Below are 15,667 nucleotides of genomic sequence, written 5' to 3'. Positions count from 1 at the left end.
CTGTCTCGATTTTTGAAGCTTCCACGTCGCAACCGCATGTACGCGATTCGATACTAAGGGACGAGGAGAAACGTGGATCCATATCGGCACCGGTTGTATTTGGGTTGAGTGATCGGCCAGTATCACCATCGACAAAACGAGCTTATCCAATGTCCCCACCCTCATCAACGACACCATTGCCTGCAGCAGTAACGACATCGGATGCTGTCACCGCTGCTACGAACGGTACCACTTCTGTCAGCAGCAACAGCAACAGCAACAACAACAATGGTCGTAGTAGGCGACCGCTATCACACCATCCAGAATGGAGCAATAATGATTATCGCATGTTTTGAAATATTACACATCTCACCCCCTTGCTTCTATATTGAATCTAGATAAACCACAAACTCTCATTTTGTACATATAATTTTTAATACCTCCTTCACTCTCTTTCTTTCTGTTGTATGCATCATTCTTATTCGCCCACTTTCCTTACACATCTCCTCTTCGTGACACTGTTAACTGGCTTAACGTGTCTTCTTGCTTAATACTATTGTGGAACGAGCACACTCTACTGCCAATGGATTTTTTTATTCTGTATAGATAGTGATGATAGTACATTTCGACAAGAGAGAAAAATAGAGGATGCTCTTTCGTTAAGAAGAGGGCTAAAGGAAGAGAAGGAAGGAAGGGTATACACACAGCAAAAAAGAAAAAGAGCGAGAGTAGACAATGAATATTGCCCACTTATGAAGCAGAAAGAATACACTTTTTGTTTTGCAAATCAAAAACAGTTTGAACCAAAAACTTTTGGTTACCGACTTCCAGATTGTATGTTGCATTGTTGTTAGAGTCCTGGCTGACCGTGCCGTACCATTCGCCATCAGGGACATCTGAACCAGCACAGAAGTCACCCAACTCAATCGTTGTTCCGTTCTGCTGAATCATCCAAGCATCGTTACGAGGGTCTGTCAATACATCTTGGATTTCGTGTGAAAAGATAGTAACAGCAGCGTCGATAGCCGGAGATCCGTTGGGCGACTTATCTTTGATCATCGGTGGAATACAGCTATTTTAAAATATAGTGGTTAGTTACGGCTAACTAGCTCACATAGACATTACTTACTAGTCAGCACAGGTACCGGGATAACCGATAAACATGTACTGGAATTCATCGCTGTGGCTGTTGTAGCCACAGTTTTTGGTGCAGAATTCACTGTCAGAAACATCGCTACCGGCAAACAAGACATAGACACCATGGGGATCAATTTGATTTGTTGCTGACAAGTAGCCAGAATTGACTGCGTCGAGGATGATTTGCTTATGTGCGTTTGTATCGCTCAGCGTCAGACCACGGCTGCCTGCGTCGTTTACGGCAGCTGCTACGTTCAAAGGTCCTGTCACTGCATTGCTGTCGCTGTCTGTATATTGTTTGACTATGTATAGATAATGTGGGTTAGATAAACTTTCTGGTATAAAGGACAGACAAGAAGAAGGTGATAATTACGTGTGTTGAACCATTGTGTTGAAGATACACCATCGACAAAGTTCATGAACGTCGTTTGTTCGTCCTGCGATGACGTCCAGTTACCATAGAAAACTATGTAGACTATTTACGGTTCAAGGTAAGTTCAAATAATTCAAGATGGACACATTTTATTTTGTTTTCCGTGTTTTCCTGTTCGTTGATAGAAAAATAGAAAGCTAGCATTACCATTAACTTTGTCATTGAGCACTTTACCACCGGCACTTTTAAAACTGTCACCATATAAGGTTGCGATGGGAGTTGAAGTAGTACTATTGGAAATGGTCGTCAGTTGATCATCTTGAGCTGTAGCCAATCCAGCTAAACCCGAAAGAACTAAGGCTCCCAACGTTGACAGCAGCATATTCTTCTTCTTCTTCTTTGATATGTGTGTAAGAGTGTGTATAATATGTATGTTATGTATAATATGAAGGAATGGTTAGGGAGGAGGAGAGCGAAAAGAGGTTGAGCAAGAAAAAATTATCAAGGCACACAGTGCACACACACACGCTCCAAAATCCGGTCCGTCGCAAAGGAAGGGTTTCTATAGACAAGCTAAATTTAGCAAAGAACAATAAACTATGATCCAATCAAATTAGATACAAGCATAGTGTGTCCGACGGTTTGACAAATGAAATGGTTGTCAGCAGTACACAGCATCTTTCACTGGGACACTTGTGCTATAAGCTGCTTATTACTAGGACGATTCCGATCGATCTTTTTTTAAGCAGCTGTCTATGTGCTACTTTTTCAAAATACGGATCGTGTCCGGTGCGTGGTGCAGTAGAAAGATTAAGGATGGGATTTCTGTTGTAACTAGCAGCAATCTTCCTTTTTTAATAAACATCGTTTTTGTCAAAGAGACACCACTTTTTATTTTCGTTTTGTTTTTATATCATCACCAGCACATTATCACTCGTCGTTGTCGTCATCTTCTGCTTTCTAGGGGAGGGAGTATTAGGTTAATTTTCTGATCATAGTAAACTTATCAATAGCAAGCCCATGTTCTCATTGTCTTAATCCGTCGCCCTTCATCATCTTCTTCAAATATCATACTTTTCCTCCGCCCCACTCATATACCAAAACAAAGGAGTGCACGGCCGAGAGAGGTTAAGTCTGCGTGCAAAAAGTGATGTAAGGAGGAGAAAAGAAGCATAAGAATAGGGGTGTTCCTTTCTTTTCGACTGAGAGTAAACAACACTGAAATGCGTGATGTGAAAACCGGGACATCAAGCAGTAATAGTAAATATATCCAAAAGATATTCCAGTCCAGACACACCCCCGGCTTCCTTCCTTCACTCGAAATGTAAAATAGACACATACTTCTCCTAACATCATGGATCTAGCAAAGAAGAGAAAACTACTCCTCCATCCTTTCTTTGCCTCTGTCCTACAAGCACTAACTCCCCAAGTCTCCTCGAAAAAAAAAATGAGCAAGTAACCCTGATTCAGTTCCTTTCTCTCTCTCTCTCTCTTCTTTCTTTTGCGCATTCTAACTGATCATACTAATACACACTGTCTCTCTTTCTCTGTGTGTTCCTCTTTTAAAAGCCCTTTTTCCTGTTTTTGTATACATAACTCTTATCAATAATGGTTGCTACAACTTATCATCGTCGGCAATCGTCTAGCGGTGGAATCGTCGGAGGCAAATCAACACGGCGTCGGCCATCCCTACGTCGACCTTCTGAAGTGAACAGTAACAAGATCCCAGTAGGTGCCGCCGCTGCTGCTGCTCGTAGCAACATACTTCGAGCGCAACAACAGCAACAACAAAGTGGTATTAATAGCGGTGGTCCTCGGCGAGCATCTGGCAGCCTATTACAACAATCTACATTACACCATGACTGGCGTCGACCGTCAGCACCTGCAAATGTTGAAGCACCCCGATTATCTATTGCCGATCGATTCATGGCTTCCACCTTTTCCCATCCACCTTCACCGCCTCCACCGCCTCCACCTGTTGTGGTACAGCAGGCTGATGATGACAGCAATACGTCCTCTTCATATGCTGGACGAACAAGCACTGTCTCACGACCGTCAACAGATCCGGTCTCTGGGAGACTGACAATTGCCGATACGTTTATAAAAAACAGCAGCTCTCGTTCTTTGATCTCATCGTCTGTGTCATCCAACGGGGATGGTGATAACAGTATGAATACCAGACATCCTGCATATGCAGGTAATAGCTCAGTTTTTTTTTTTAGAAACACAGTACTTTCTACATCCTTCTCTGCACAAAAAGAGGAATTGTTAATGTAATAAATGTAGCACCTACTGAACCGACTCATCCACTCGAACCACCACCCCCTCAACGCTCAACATTGGATACACATCTCGCACTCGACTTGGATTTCGCATTGCCTTCGCCCGCCAGCACACTTGATGTCGGTCGCCAATTAAGCAGACCCTTCGGCAGCCAAGAGACCTTGGTACAGCCACCCAATATGGACAAGAAGTTACACGAATTCGAGAAAGAAGGGTCCATTGCCGACTATGAAACGTGCTCGCTACGTTCTTCCTCATCTACTATGGAACATTGCAGCAACAGCAACGAAAAATCCTATCATCATCACGATGAAAAATGGCTCAACATGTCATCCGAAGAATTAGCCGTACACAATTCACGTAGTCGAGGCGACGGAAATAACAACGATAATGACGAAGCAAAAGGAATGTGGATTGCTTGCTGTTTTCTTAGCTGCAACGGACAACAACGCCGACCTCAACAACCAAAAGAGCCGCGCAAATGCGGTCGACGCGGCTGGGTGTTTGGCAGCTTCATTTTCTTCATTTTGCTCATTATAGCCGCCTATCTACTATGGCCGCGTACACCCCTGATGCGCATCGAAGGCGCAACTCTATTGTCGCCAGCACGCATCACGGAGACACACCAAGGCGTCATGGTTGGCAATGTGGCGTTCGAAAGTCAATGGCTAGTCAATGTGACTGTAGACAATCGTCAGAATCGGGTACCAACGCGATTGACTCAAATTGAAGTGTTGGCCAAGGACGCATTGACTGGTTTAGTCATTGGCAAAGGAGATAGCAATGACAATTCTAACGAGCAAGCATTGGCAGCTAGTACCATATCCACGATTCAGTTACAAGTCTCTTTGGATTACCAGGCCCGTGATGATACTGATACGACTTTTTCGACATTGAAAAAGGCATGCACACAACAACCACCCAAGACATATCATGATAGCAAAACAAATCAGACAATCACGGAACAGCCTAAGCGTGAATCATTACAATTGCATTTCTGGATTACGCTACATATTTTCGGATTAGACTGGGTTGGCTATAGACCCACACTCATCGCCACGCCTGCTACTGGTGGTTTTGCTTGTCCTTTATCTTAAGCAGCACACACAACGCATACATTCACACAAAACCAAAGAGAGAAAAGAGCATGCTGGAATAGTAGTACCTCACCTTATAATGTTTTAAGTAGTAGAAGCATTTGCCACCACCTATCCGATCTTCTCCACCACCCACATCGTTATTTCCTCCCTTAAATCTAAATGTAATTTGAAAGCGGTAGAGAATACTATCAGCACTAACAACTTTTCCACAACCTAATTATTCGTTTCCACACACACCACCCAAATTATACAGCACACACACATTTCCTTTTGTTGGAATAACTAAGCATACTTCATTGTAAAATCTACACTTAATTTTTTTGCAGTTATTAAAGAAGGTATCCTCCTTTGAATTTATTAGATCAGTGGATGACTTTTCTGCTCTCTACGTACTTTATATTTCTAGTCTCCTCTTTACGAGTTTGAGCAAAGGTTACCCTAATCAATCTCTTCTGTGTTATAACAATTTTTTGATTAACATACGTTCTTACGATATTTAAGATGCAATAATCATTATATATTATAAATAGTAATTGCATTGTCATCGGATAAAATCATTACACAAAGTATGTACAGTACCATGAAAAAGAAAACGTTTTACTAGACGTTTTCTACAGTAGGCAGTGTACAACAAAGTTCATATTAATGCAGCTCTTGAGTTTCGAACTAGATAACGTTTGTTCGAATGGTGCAAGAAATACTTTGTTTTGAATTTAATGGTATTCCTCATAAAACATATTTGAGCCTGCAAAACATGCCTGGGCTTAATAACAGTAATTTTGAATAGAAAAGTAACAACCCATAAAAATACCCAAGAGTACTTACGAGCTTTCTACGCACACTGCGAACAGGGTACGTCATCCTCACTATATCGGTAATACAAGGTCAGGGGGATGTTAGTCGTTGATAAGAAATTGTCGTCGTGCCAGGTGCACTTACCTAAGTGAAGGAGCCGCCGGGCAACGCAGGACTCAACCAGAGCCCTGCTCTTCAACAGTGGGCTATGCAACCGTTTATAATAACGAAGTGATTTATCAGAACTGATAATTCTCACACGAATGACAACTTCTCACACAGCTGCACAGCATAAAAGCACAACTCACATGACGCTACCCTGTGCAGGTCAGTGCCCCAGAGAAAGAGAGAGAGAGAGAGAGCGAGAGAGCGAGAGACAGAGAGAGACAAAACTTCAAAGAAAAAATCAAAAAGAATGTTAGACCAGGTTGCAAACAAAGAATCACCAATCGTGACGATCAAACAGCAACTGCAATGACAGAATGTTAATGAAGTCATACGTACAAAAGGCCAAAAACAAAAAAAAATGATGCGGGGCTAGCGCGTTGAAAATTAGGAAGAAAAGCCAACGTCTCGATGAGTCGTGCAGTATGCTACTTTTTTAATCTTTTTGATCTTATCAATCACAAGGTTTCACTAGTATCGTCAGCAGCATGTTTCATCAATGAGTACTGGTAAATAGAGAATGGACTCTTTTTTATCGCACACAAAGGGATCCCTTTATCTTTAACGCTGCTTCTTTTGACAGAACATACTACTACTTAGTCTACCATACAAACATTCTATCAGTGATCAAACAAAACGTAAGTGATAAATCGTGTATCAGTTATGCGCAAACTCATTACGCATTTTAATAGGACTTTGTATAAAAAATGGCATTGCATAAAAGTAATGTTTTTGCACCTATGACCCTTTGTAACCCCTGCAATATTGTCGTTGATATTATGCATTTTGGTTTTTTCAACTAGAGACACTATTATGGCATATGATGGTGATACGACGCGATCAAGTTCATATTACAGCAATGTCATGCACCAGTATTTCGAGTGTGACACGTAAAAACTTATTTAGAGCTGTCATTGGCTGCTTTAAGGATTCTTATACAGCCTTCTAATTGGCCAAAATGTAAGCCCAGGAACTTCCGCTGTTGCCCACATCACTCCGGATGCTAATAAAGTGTAGCGTACCCGTAGTACCTATTGGTACGATATCAACGGACAAGTTCAGAAAGTCGGTTTATTAGACTAAATATGCTTACATTATCACACAATTCCTCCTTTGCGCTCAAAGCAGTACGTTATTCAGGTGACATGCTGTCACGAGCAATATTGGCTCGCCACAAGAAGTGTTTAGTAACTGCGCAGGCTAGCGAGGCAAATGCTAAGAGACCAAGTATGACCGAATTTCCCAGAACATAATGGGGTGCATCTTTTGCTCGATACTCTTGTCCACCGACAACGCTGCCGGCTGTGCCCACTGAGTTGGCAACAGCAAGTGCTACCACCGTTTGTATGCTTCCAAAGCAATTGGATAACCATTACAAGCGGATCGGTGAGGAAGCGAGTACACCCGAAGCAACAAAACAGATACCCACGTACAGTCCTCCTATTCCACCATCAGATCGAAGCCTAATCAGCATGACCAAGCCAACATTAGCAACGACAGCTGAGGAAGATGTATGAAGTAGCGGAGGAAAGTGTCACACCAAATATACAGGCTTTTTTAAAGAAGGTGTTTATTCTGGTACTACATTACCTATGATCCTGACATCTGTGTGAGATATCTTTTTTTTTTCGTATCTACGACATGCTTGTGTTTTGACTGGTTAAAACCCGAGCCCGCGTATAATTGCTGGCAAAAAAACAATTATCATACATAAGCTACGACTAGCCGTCATGGTGCAGATTTCCAATCACGAAATACGGCATAAAATTGACACCATGAGAACTTCTCTTCTGTGGCAGGTCTTGCATCAATCCTGAGCCGTTTAAGTATAAGCATCCATTTCGTTTCGTCAAGGACAGGGATATTTTATTATATGAACGTTACGAAAGTTTTAATATTGATGAGAAGATAGCCCCCTTGACGTATATAGTAGATGGACTGTCATAGTAGACTAGTCTCGCTTACATTTTGCGGTACATAATGCAGAGTTTTTTTCTTATTGTTATCACAATAATGCATCTGCCAACATTCTACATAGATCTAAGGTTACAGTTTTGGGCCTTTTGAAACCTTACAGGGTCTTGGAAGGTCGTTTTAGGTATCTGCAAGGCTACAAACGGCAGCAAACGGCTATTATATATTTCGGATGAATGACAAGTGTTTAAGAACACAGTAAAGTCATACAAATAGCAATATAAACTATAAACTATAGACTGCTACGAATGAAGGAATTTGTATATATAGTCTTTGGCTTTTCGAATCCATTAAATCCAGTCGCGGCACAAGCGTACGCCCCCATATTCTCTTGACAAATCCAGTCGCCAACTCCTAACAAGGGCAACCGGACATCTTTAAGCAAACAATCTTTGGGGTCGCATGTTGGTCCCCAGACGCTTGATATAAACCTATTCTCGTCTTTTTCATTTTCATTATCATAGACATGCGTTCCGTTTCTCATGATCACTGAAAAGGGGAACATTGAGTCAGAAATCATCATGATCTAGTTTGAAGAGTCAAAGCAAAAAAAAAAATTGCACATCTTACCGCGTAAGTTTAAATCATCACGATCAAGTAATCGTAGCATGAACGATCCATGCATACCATCGTTTAGATAATCTAAGTTAGTTCAATATAAGTTATACATACAGTTGCGTTGTGCATAAGTAATAATTTTAGGCAATTTAGTCTTACACATGTATTGTTTTCGTTCTGAATCATCTGGCAGTAATACACGGCGTCCAATAATATGTGAGCATACAGTAAATGCAGATGAAACGTAAAATCTTCCGGGCTCGGCAATAACCTGTACACAATGTTGAGAAAAGTATACATATAACATATCGCTATTTCTAGGATTAAATCCTGGAAAAGAGGGGGAGGGGAAAGAAATACATACGCGCACATTCGGTGGAAAAAGCCGGTCAACAGCTTCTCCTAACGTCGCCGCCACGTCCTCGAATGTAATTCCATGTTGAATATTACGTCCCGGCATCCCACCACCACAGTCCAAAAGCTTCATTTGAAACCCAATGGATGCAGCCTGGTCAAACACGTTTCTTGCAAGATCAACTGCATCTGCAAATGCACGTACATCGGAGCATCCACTGCCAACATGAAAGCTATCAAATTTGAACGACATATGGAATGATAGAATGTGAGCACATAAAATGCTTGTGAGGTGTGCTACGATCAATTATCAAAGCATTTACTTTACTTTCACCCAATGTCAATATTTACCTTACACCAATTACGTTAAGCTCGAGCTCCTTTGCAGTGATCAAAAGCGTTTTGATAGTATCCAACGGCGCACCAAACTTTAGGCCAACTCTGATCTGGGATTTCGAATCATCCGTCAACATGCGCAAAACAAGTTGGGCGTTGGGATAAATTCTTTTAATTTTGTGTAATTCTTCTGTGCTGTCAAAAGTCATGAGCGAAACATTGTTGTCAGCTGCATAACGGACAAATGAAGGTTGCTTGCACGGGTGCGCATATATGATGCGAGATGGGTCAACACCGGCATCGAGCACTTGCTGAATTTCTGATCGGCTTGCACAGTCGTAACCGACACCCAATGACGCCAGATATTTCACCACCATAGGATCAGGATTGCATTTAATAGCTAAGAAATTATTGTGTGTACCCAAATGAGATAATATTAGTTTAGTCAGTCATAAACAGAGCTTTTTTTTTCTTTCCGCGTCTGTGTATCGAAACGAACAGTTTGGAGACAGAAAAAAGATGTTTTAATAGCGCACCATAGAATGGTTCGATCCTTGGCAACAACGTTTTCCATTTCATATGTTGTCGATGTAGATCACCAAGATCTCCCACTACGAAAGCTTCGTCGTATCCTAGCTCCAACTTTGGAATGACTTCTTCGAGCCTTTGATGTATCACTTCGCGGATACTGCCCGTGTATATGGTGTGATGCTCGTAGTCATTGACACTGTTGATGTCGTTGCCAGGGAGCATAGCTGCTGCTATGGTAATACTATCACCAATCATATTCTCTTTGCGCGAAAGTAAAAAGAGTGAGAAAGATGGAAAGAAATCAATCTTGAAGTAAAAAATCAGCAGTGAATTATAAACAATCCCTTCAGAAGGAAGCGATAACGATAGAATCTTAATAAAGCGGTCCTTGCAAATGTCGGAATTATAAAAGAAAACAATGACAAGGCGTTGGAAAAGCTGCTAATTATATTCTTCGGGATAGTGCGTGTAGCCGAATAATAAACGACCGTGCTATGAGTGTTGGAGCAGCAATGTTTAGTGGCGATGCATAAGCTTTCAGCACTCCTCCACAGGTTATTGTCAGTCATAGGCGTAAATTCTTGATTGATATATCTCGTGGTTGATAGCGTCAGCAAAAAGCACCAACAGCTGCAGAATGCATCCCCTGCAGGTCCTATAGAACTATGCTCGTCGCAGAATGAGCACCCGGGATCTCCACAGGAGGCTCTATACGTGTCAAAAACGCATCTTGCTGTTGCTGTTGCTTAATATCCTAGAAATGAAATTTCTGCCATAAACACATCATGCTGCATCATTTATTTGTGTAATACTGTATACTGTACATAGTCGATTATATATAACCACTAGTTGTATTTTGCAACAACCCGCAGTAAAAATAATACTGTGTTGGTGGTGCAAACTATGTATCTTTTCTAAGACCAAGATAGAGGAATGATATTCTTCGTTCATCACCAGTATAGTCATATGGCGAATTTATATGCACCTCCCTAATCTTTTGATATCTCTCTGACATGCCCAGCGTGAAAGCTTATATTTTTCAGCGCATGCCATTATAGGTTACTTATTGAATTCATATTTGCATATCGAGACTACATAGAACCTTTATTATCAATATTCACCCCATACAAAGCTAAAAGAGAAGAAAGAGCGCAATATTCTGCAAGGTGCTATATTTAAATTTTGAGATACAACTACTTATAACAATGACTGACTTCAATACACGAAGGAAAAGATATGTATAACAGGTTGTATATATTACTCCTGTAATGAAGCGGTGCGATAATGGCGCCATGGTTTATAGCCGCTGCATCGGTAAAATCCTACTAGGTCAACCCAGTCCACATACGAATTTTGACGCCACGTCGTCTTAGAATCTGATTGGCCTTGATCATCAAACCGGTTCCAATACCTCTACGACGTTCTTCTTCAGCAACGCTGACGCGTGTTACACCACCGCTGGCCTCGGTAAATAGCTTCTTGTCGGTCCAAACCAGGTGACTACGGTCATCATGGGAGGTGTGAGTCGTGTGCAAAATGACACTGCCCAAAATTCGACCATTCTCGTTATCCTGGCGTGCCACTAGGAAATCTTGATAACCACCGAGATCGGCCTGATGCTCGTATGTTTCGCACCAAAGTGGAAAGCGTTTTTGTAATGCATGTAGCTCCGGAAATTGGCTCGGTTTGATACGTCCAAACCAGATTTTCTCGCGCTGCAAACGTGCTTCAAATGGCCTCTGTGTTGTTTTTATAATCTCTTTTCGTTGTAGACTGGCACTCGTTCTCGGTGTTTACCAAATGGCCGACAAGGTCACATACTTGATTTGAATCGATCTTCCATCCGCGTTGTTCAAAAAAAGTTTTGATGCTGCTTCTTGTCTTCTGGAAGACCGGGAAAGAAACGTGGGTATGTCGACCCCAGCATCCACTCGTTGCATGATTCTCTCTTCAAATGATTGAGTGCGAGGTTATGCAAATGGGTCCCAATGCCATAGTTCTCATAGTTTGGATTGGTCATTAAGAGCATCAGTTCGCCTTTCTTGGATGAGCCCCATTCAAAAATCTGGGTTGCGACAAAGCCAACCATTGTACCCGTTCGGTAATCTATGGCTACCCAATGTCTAGGTTGCTTAGCCATGTGCAGCAGCTTTTCAATCTTGTCGTCACTCAGCGGCCAATTGGAGCCGAACACCATATCCCAGAGGCCAGTTACCTCGGCCAGATTTAAGTCTGGGTCGTATTTTCTGATAACATAAGAATCGCTGCTATTGTAAAGAATGTCATTGGTAGCATTATCAGCTGACGACAAGCGCATTACGTCACTGCTATGGGTATTCTCTTACTTTCGATTTCTATACGCGACAACATGTGCATGGATTTCGGGAAGGGATAGCATATCGTACATGTTTTTCGCATGAGGGACAACAACGATTAGCTGTTTCTTGATTTGAAATGCGTGTTGTATAAGTGGTTCAAAGAATGTTTGTGTGTTAAGTATCGACTGGTCGATGACAATTACACTGGCCTGCTGAATCACATCGAAAGTGCCACCCCCTATTTCTTCTTTGTCTTCTGTGACAGAATCGAATAAATCGTCAATACCCCATGGCGGATTCAATGCTATACTGTCACGTAAGCGCACACCTTCGTCACATTTTCATAGACGCACCGCGTTTCCCTGTTCATTGAGATCAATAACCAGAGACCGTTTTTTAAGATTGTGGTAGACGTAGAGTGAGCACTGTCGTAATGATATAAGGAACTGTCGCATTTGTTCCGCAATCTCGATTGAGAGAGTGCATAGTTTTACGTCCGCAGTGATACGGCGATTCTGCTTAATAATACTTGTCTCTAAGGAAGGCGAAGAAGGAGTTGTGTTCCAGCCCGAGACACTGTATTTTTCAGTAGCTGAGCTACTGCTACTCGAGTTTTTCCGTTTGGACGGTGAGATGTATGTGACGATTGTCATTAAAAAAAAGAATCGAGCAAAGAAAAGAGATATGAATGTTTTTTTACTGCGATGTACGTATAAGTAATACACTAAAACGACTGCACATCGTATGATGTACGTCGATGCATGCAAACGTTGATTCCTTAGCATGTGCATACATGTTGTTGTAACCATATGCTGCTCAGCCAGTGGCTCTTCTACTGATTGGGGAGTAGCTATTATTTCGATTAATAAGCGGTTATTTTGTCATAGCAAAAATGACCGCCCTTTGATTATTTAAAAACGTTTATTTTCAGTATCGCTCATGGCGAATATGATCTTGGATGGCATACGGTTTTTTTTAGTTTTTTGGCGCTTTTGCATGACATATAACTTTTGCTGCTTCTACGTATACTTCATTGCTCATTTTCATGCAACTTCTACTGCAGCAAACAATTTCGGGCTTATTGAGCTGCATGTGCATATGTCGAACCCTCGAACATTTGGGATGCTATTTATGAGCTAAAATCAAATTCTACGCGACACATAGCGGCTTCCATATTCAGTATCCATCGTAGCAATATGTTACCAGATAACTTTGCATTTTTAACGCCAACAGTTCAGAACATTTATTTTGTTTATTCTTATTACCTACATATTCAGTGAATGTTCCAGCAACTGCATTCTCATGCACATCCGTATAAGCATACATTTGACTACTGTAAATATTTACCATCTGTTGTTAAGTACTATAACAGCTTTTATGCATTATAGTAATTCCCTCCACGTCTTGGTACATATAACAACCGAGCACATACCACTAATTTACAGAAGAAGTGCTGGCCAGTGTGTTGTTAGCCATGATCACATGCAATTACCTGATGATCTAGCTACAGTATATTAAATATATTGCAACGCTGTCTTTACAGTATTAATCCGCCTCATACCCTCCATTTTCAATCAAAATATACTTTTGTCAACATAAAGAAATCGAGATATCTATGTCATTGTGGCTCGGCAAAAGAAAGAACAAGTTCCGCACGTTGTCGCAATCATCGTTGCATCTACACTAGCTATATGTGGGTTATATAACTATGTAACTCTCGGTTCTGTAAACAAACCCAGGGAAGCAGTCTATAGTGATGAATCACGAGAAGCTCCGTCTCCAAAAGCTGCTCTTCCATATTTTAATGGTAATGTATATTAGGTTTAGATTTATGATTTATTGTGAAAGACTGAATAAACCGGCGCTGATGGGCATGTGGTCGCTTCCTTGCGGTACAGGATGATGTGAAATATATATGTAATATGAGGGGGTGCAATAAAGTGATATATATTATTTGATTGTCGCCAATAAATTCAATGTATCGGCATGGTGCACTTATCTAAACTCTGGCCTTTTCTTGAGTTTTTGGGTCACTATTCTCGAATTCCCAAGGAGCGTTATACTCACACGTTTGATGATTGGTACTAGGAATATGGTCATTTACTACATCAAATATGCTTCAATTTTGTGTTCAGTAATATAACGCGTTTATTTAAATGTCACTGTATGATTACCAGGCCCCATTATACGCGTTCAGATGGGTATCAAGCCTTGGATTGTAATCGGCGACCCTTACGTCGCTACTGGGATCTATAATATCAAAAGGAAACTGGACATCTGGATGGCCGCACCATCATTTTCTATTCGAAATTCACAGAATTAACCACAGGTATTTGTTCAGTCAAGCGATTAGAGCAATACTCTACTGTATAGCACATTCTTCCGTTGTATGGCAGTTACACTATGATAACATTGTACATAGAGTAATATAGAGGGTTTCTAAAGTATCCCGTAGTCCTGTTTTTACTAATCCTGATAAGCGATGGAAGCGAAGTCATGCAGCTGGTAAACAAAAATATAGAGTGAATGTGACCTGCTAAGATGTTACAGTACTGACGCAAAACGGTAAATTTTTGGCACAAATCGTCCTTTCTGCAAAAGGGGTGGCAGGTCTGATTACAGCGAATCCGAAAGCCAAACGTATTACGGATTTTTTGCTGAAGATTACCATAAAGAATGGCAGTGTCAATAGGGTCAAATCTTTTTAGCTGTATTCGTAGTGGATTACGACACAGGCTTGTTTTGATGTCGCGAGAAATCGGTGGGCGATCCGTTCACAAGGTCATTATCTCCACCGTAAAAAAGACTGTTAAGAGGGGTAGTCCCAGTGAGCATACATACACCTTTATGCCTGTTTTCTCCACAATATCTAACCTTTTTACTTGCAAGGACCAAACCCTGAAGAAATTTGTCACCGAAACACGAGATCCGCTATATCATAAAATGATCCAAGATGCCCTACAAACGACACAGAATGTTTTGCCAAGGGAGTGTACAAAAACAAGGACTAGTACAGTATGAGTAAGAAGTCGAGGATATCCTTGTCTTGGTATATATATCATATATACAGTACAGGTAAATATAAAGGCACTTGACAAACACCTGCTGTTGCGCACCTGTTGTTGATATTTGTTATTTTTTGCCATATGCGACTATCTCTTTTATAATAGCCAATATAGTAAATGCTGGAACAGACTCAATAACGTTGACACTTGCATGAACGTTTGTCATTCTTTGTGATTATCCGGATGTGCAAAAGAGACTTCATGAAGAAATTGATGTATCTATCGCCATGGATCACCGACTTCCAGTTTATTAAGAGTGAGAAACCTTTCTATTCTTGCTTTCTGACCAAAACGAATGCATACGTTTCAGATCTAGCGTCTTCAAAATTCTACAAAAAGTTACCAAAGATTGTAAATTATCTATCATGTTAATTTTAGAGAAACCGCACAAAAGGAGAAAATAGAGGTACGGAAAGCGCTAATGACACATCATGTTATGTTGAATACTGATGTTTTAGTTGATTACGGCGGTTATCTCTAACCGAGAGGCTCGGTACTTTTGTCTAACAACTGCTCTTTGCAACGTAGTAAAAACTTTTATGAAAATCCCGAAGAATACATATCAGAAAGATTCATGAACGACCCAACGCCGATCTCAGTTTGTGCCAATGCAAGCGAGAAGCGTGATCAGTTCATTTTTGGTTGGGGAAGTTTAGATCACTATAAAAATATGATTGTTGATATAATTTTTATTGTTTT

General features: G+C 41.0%; 4 protein-coding genes across 4 annotated transcripts; 1 reads left to right on the top strand and 3 right to left on the bottom strand.

The window, feature by feature from the left end:
• Positions 1-729: 729 nt before the first annotated feature.
• On the bottom strand, positions 730-1,871 carry BDB00DRAFT_881156 (phosphate-induced protein 1; the record flags this gene model as incomplete). The annotated part of the gene is made up of 4 exons (XM_053128059.1): positions 730-1,051; positions 1,109-1,418; positions 1,490-1,582; positions 1,697-1,871. The coding sequence occupies 4 exons, from the start codon at positions 1,869-1,871 to the stop codon at positions 730-732; spliced, it is 900 nt and encodes a 299-aa protein (XP_052984971.1).
• Positions 1,872-3,097: 1,226 nt separating this feature from the next.
• On the top strand, positions 3,098-4,869 carry BDB00DRAFT_924990 (uncharacterized protein; the record flags this gene model as incomplete). Its single annotated transcript, XM_053128794.1, has 2 exons — positions 3,098-3,686; positions 3,776-4,869. The coding sequence occupies 2 exons, from the start codon at positions 3,098-3,100 to the stop codon at positions 4,867-4,869; spliced, it is 1,683 nt and encodes a 560-aa protein (XP_052984970.1).
• A 3,169-nt stretch (positions 4,870-8,038) lies between these two features.
• BDB00DRAFT_867327 (ornithine decarboxylase) lies at positions 8,039-9,807 on the bottom strand (the record flags this gene model as incomplete). The annotated part of the gene is made up of 6 exons (XM_053126332.1): positions 8,039-8,295; positions 8,377-8,448; positions 8,524-8,635; positions 8,729-8,951; positions 9,070-9,454; positions 9,591-9,807. 6 exons carry the CDS (start codon positions 9,805-9,807, stop codon positions 8,039-8,041), a joined length of 1,266 nt encoding a protein of 421 aa, XP_052984969.1.
• A 1,103-nt stretch (positions 9,808-10,910) lies between these two features.
• Positions 10,911-12,556, bottom strand: BDB00DRAFT_867326 (uncharacterized protein; the record flags this gene model as incomplete). The annotated part of the gene is made up of 4 exons (XM_053126331.1): positions 10,911-11,322; positions 11,517-11,852; positions 11,931-12,159; positions 12,253-12,556. The coding sequence occupies 4 exons, from the start codon at positions 12,554-12,556 to the stop codon at positions 10,911-10,913; spliced, it is 1,281 nt and encodes a 426-aa protein (XP_052984968.1).
• Positions 12,557-15,667: the final 3,111 nt, after the last annotated feature.

Source organism: Zychaea mexicana, assembly GCF_025766255.1.
Source record: "Zychaea mexicana strain RSA 1403 chromosome Unknown BDB00scaffold_4, whole genome shotgun sequence".
NCBI lineage: Eukaryota > Fungi > Mucoromycota > Mucoromycetes > Mucorales > Lichtheimiaceae > Zychaea > Zychaea mexicana.
Note: the sequence above shows the minus strand (reverse complement) of the source record. Positions and strands in the feature narration are given on the sequence as shown.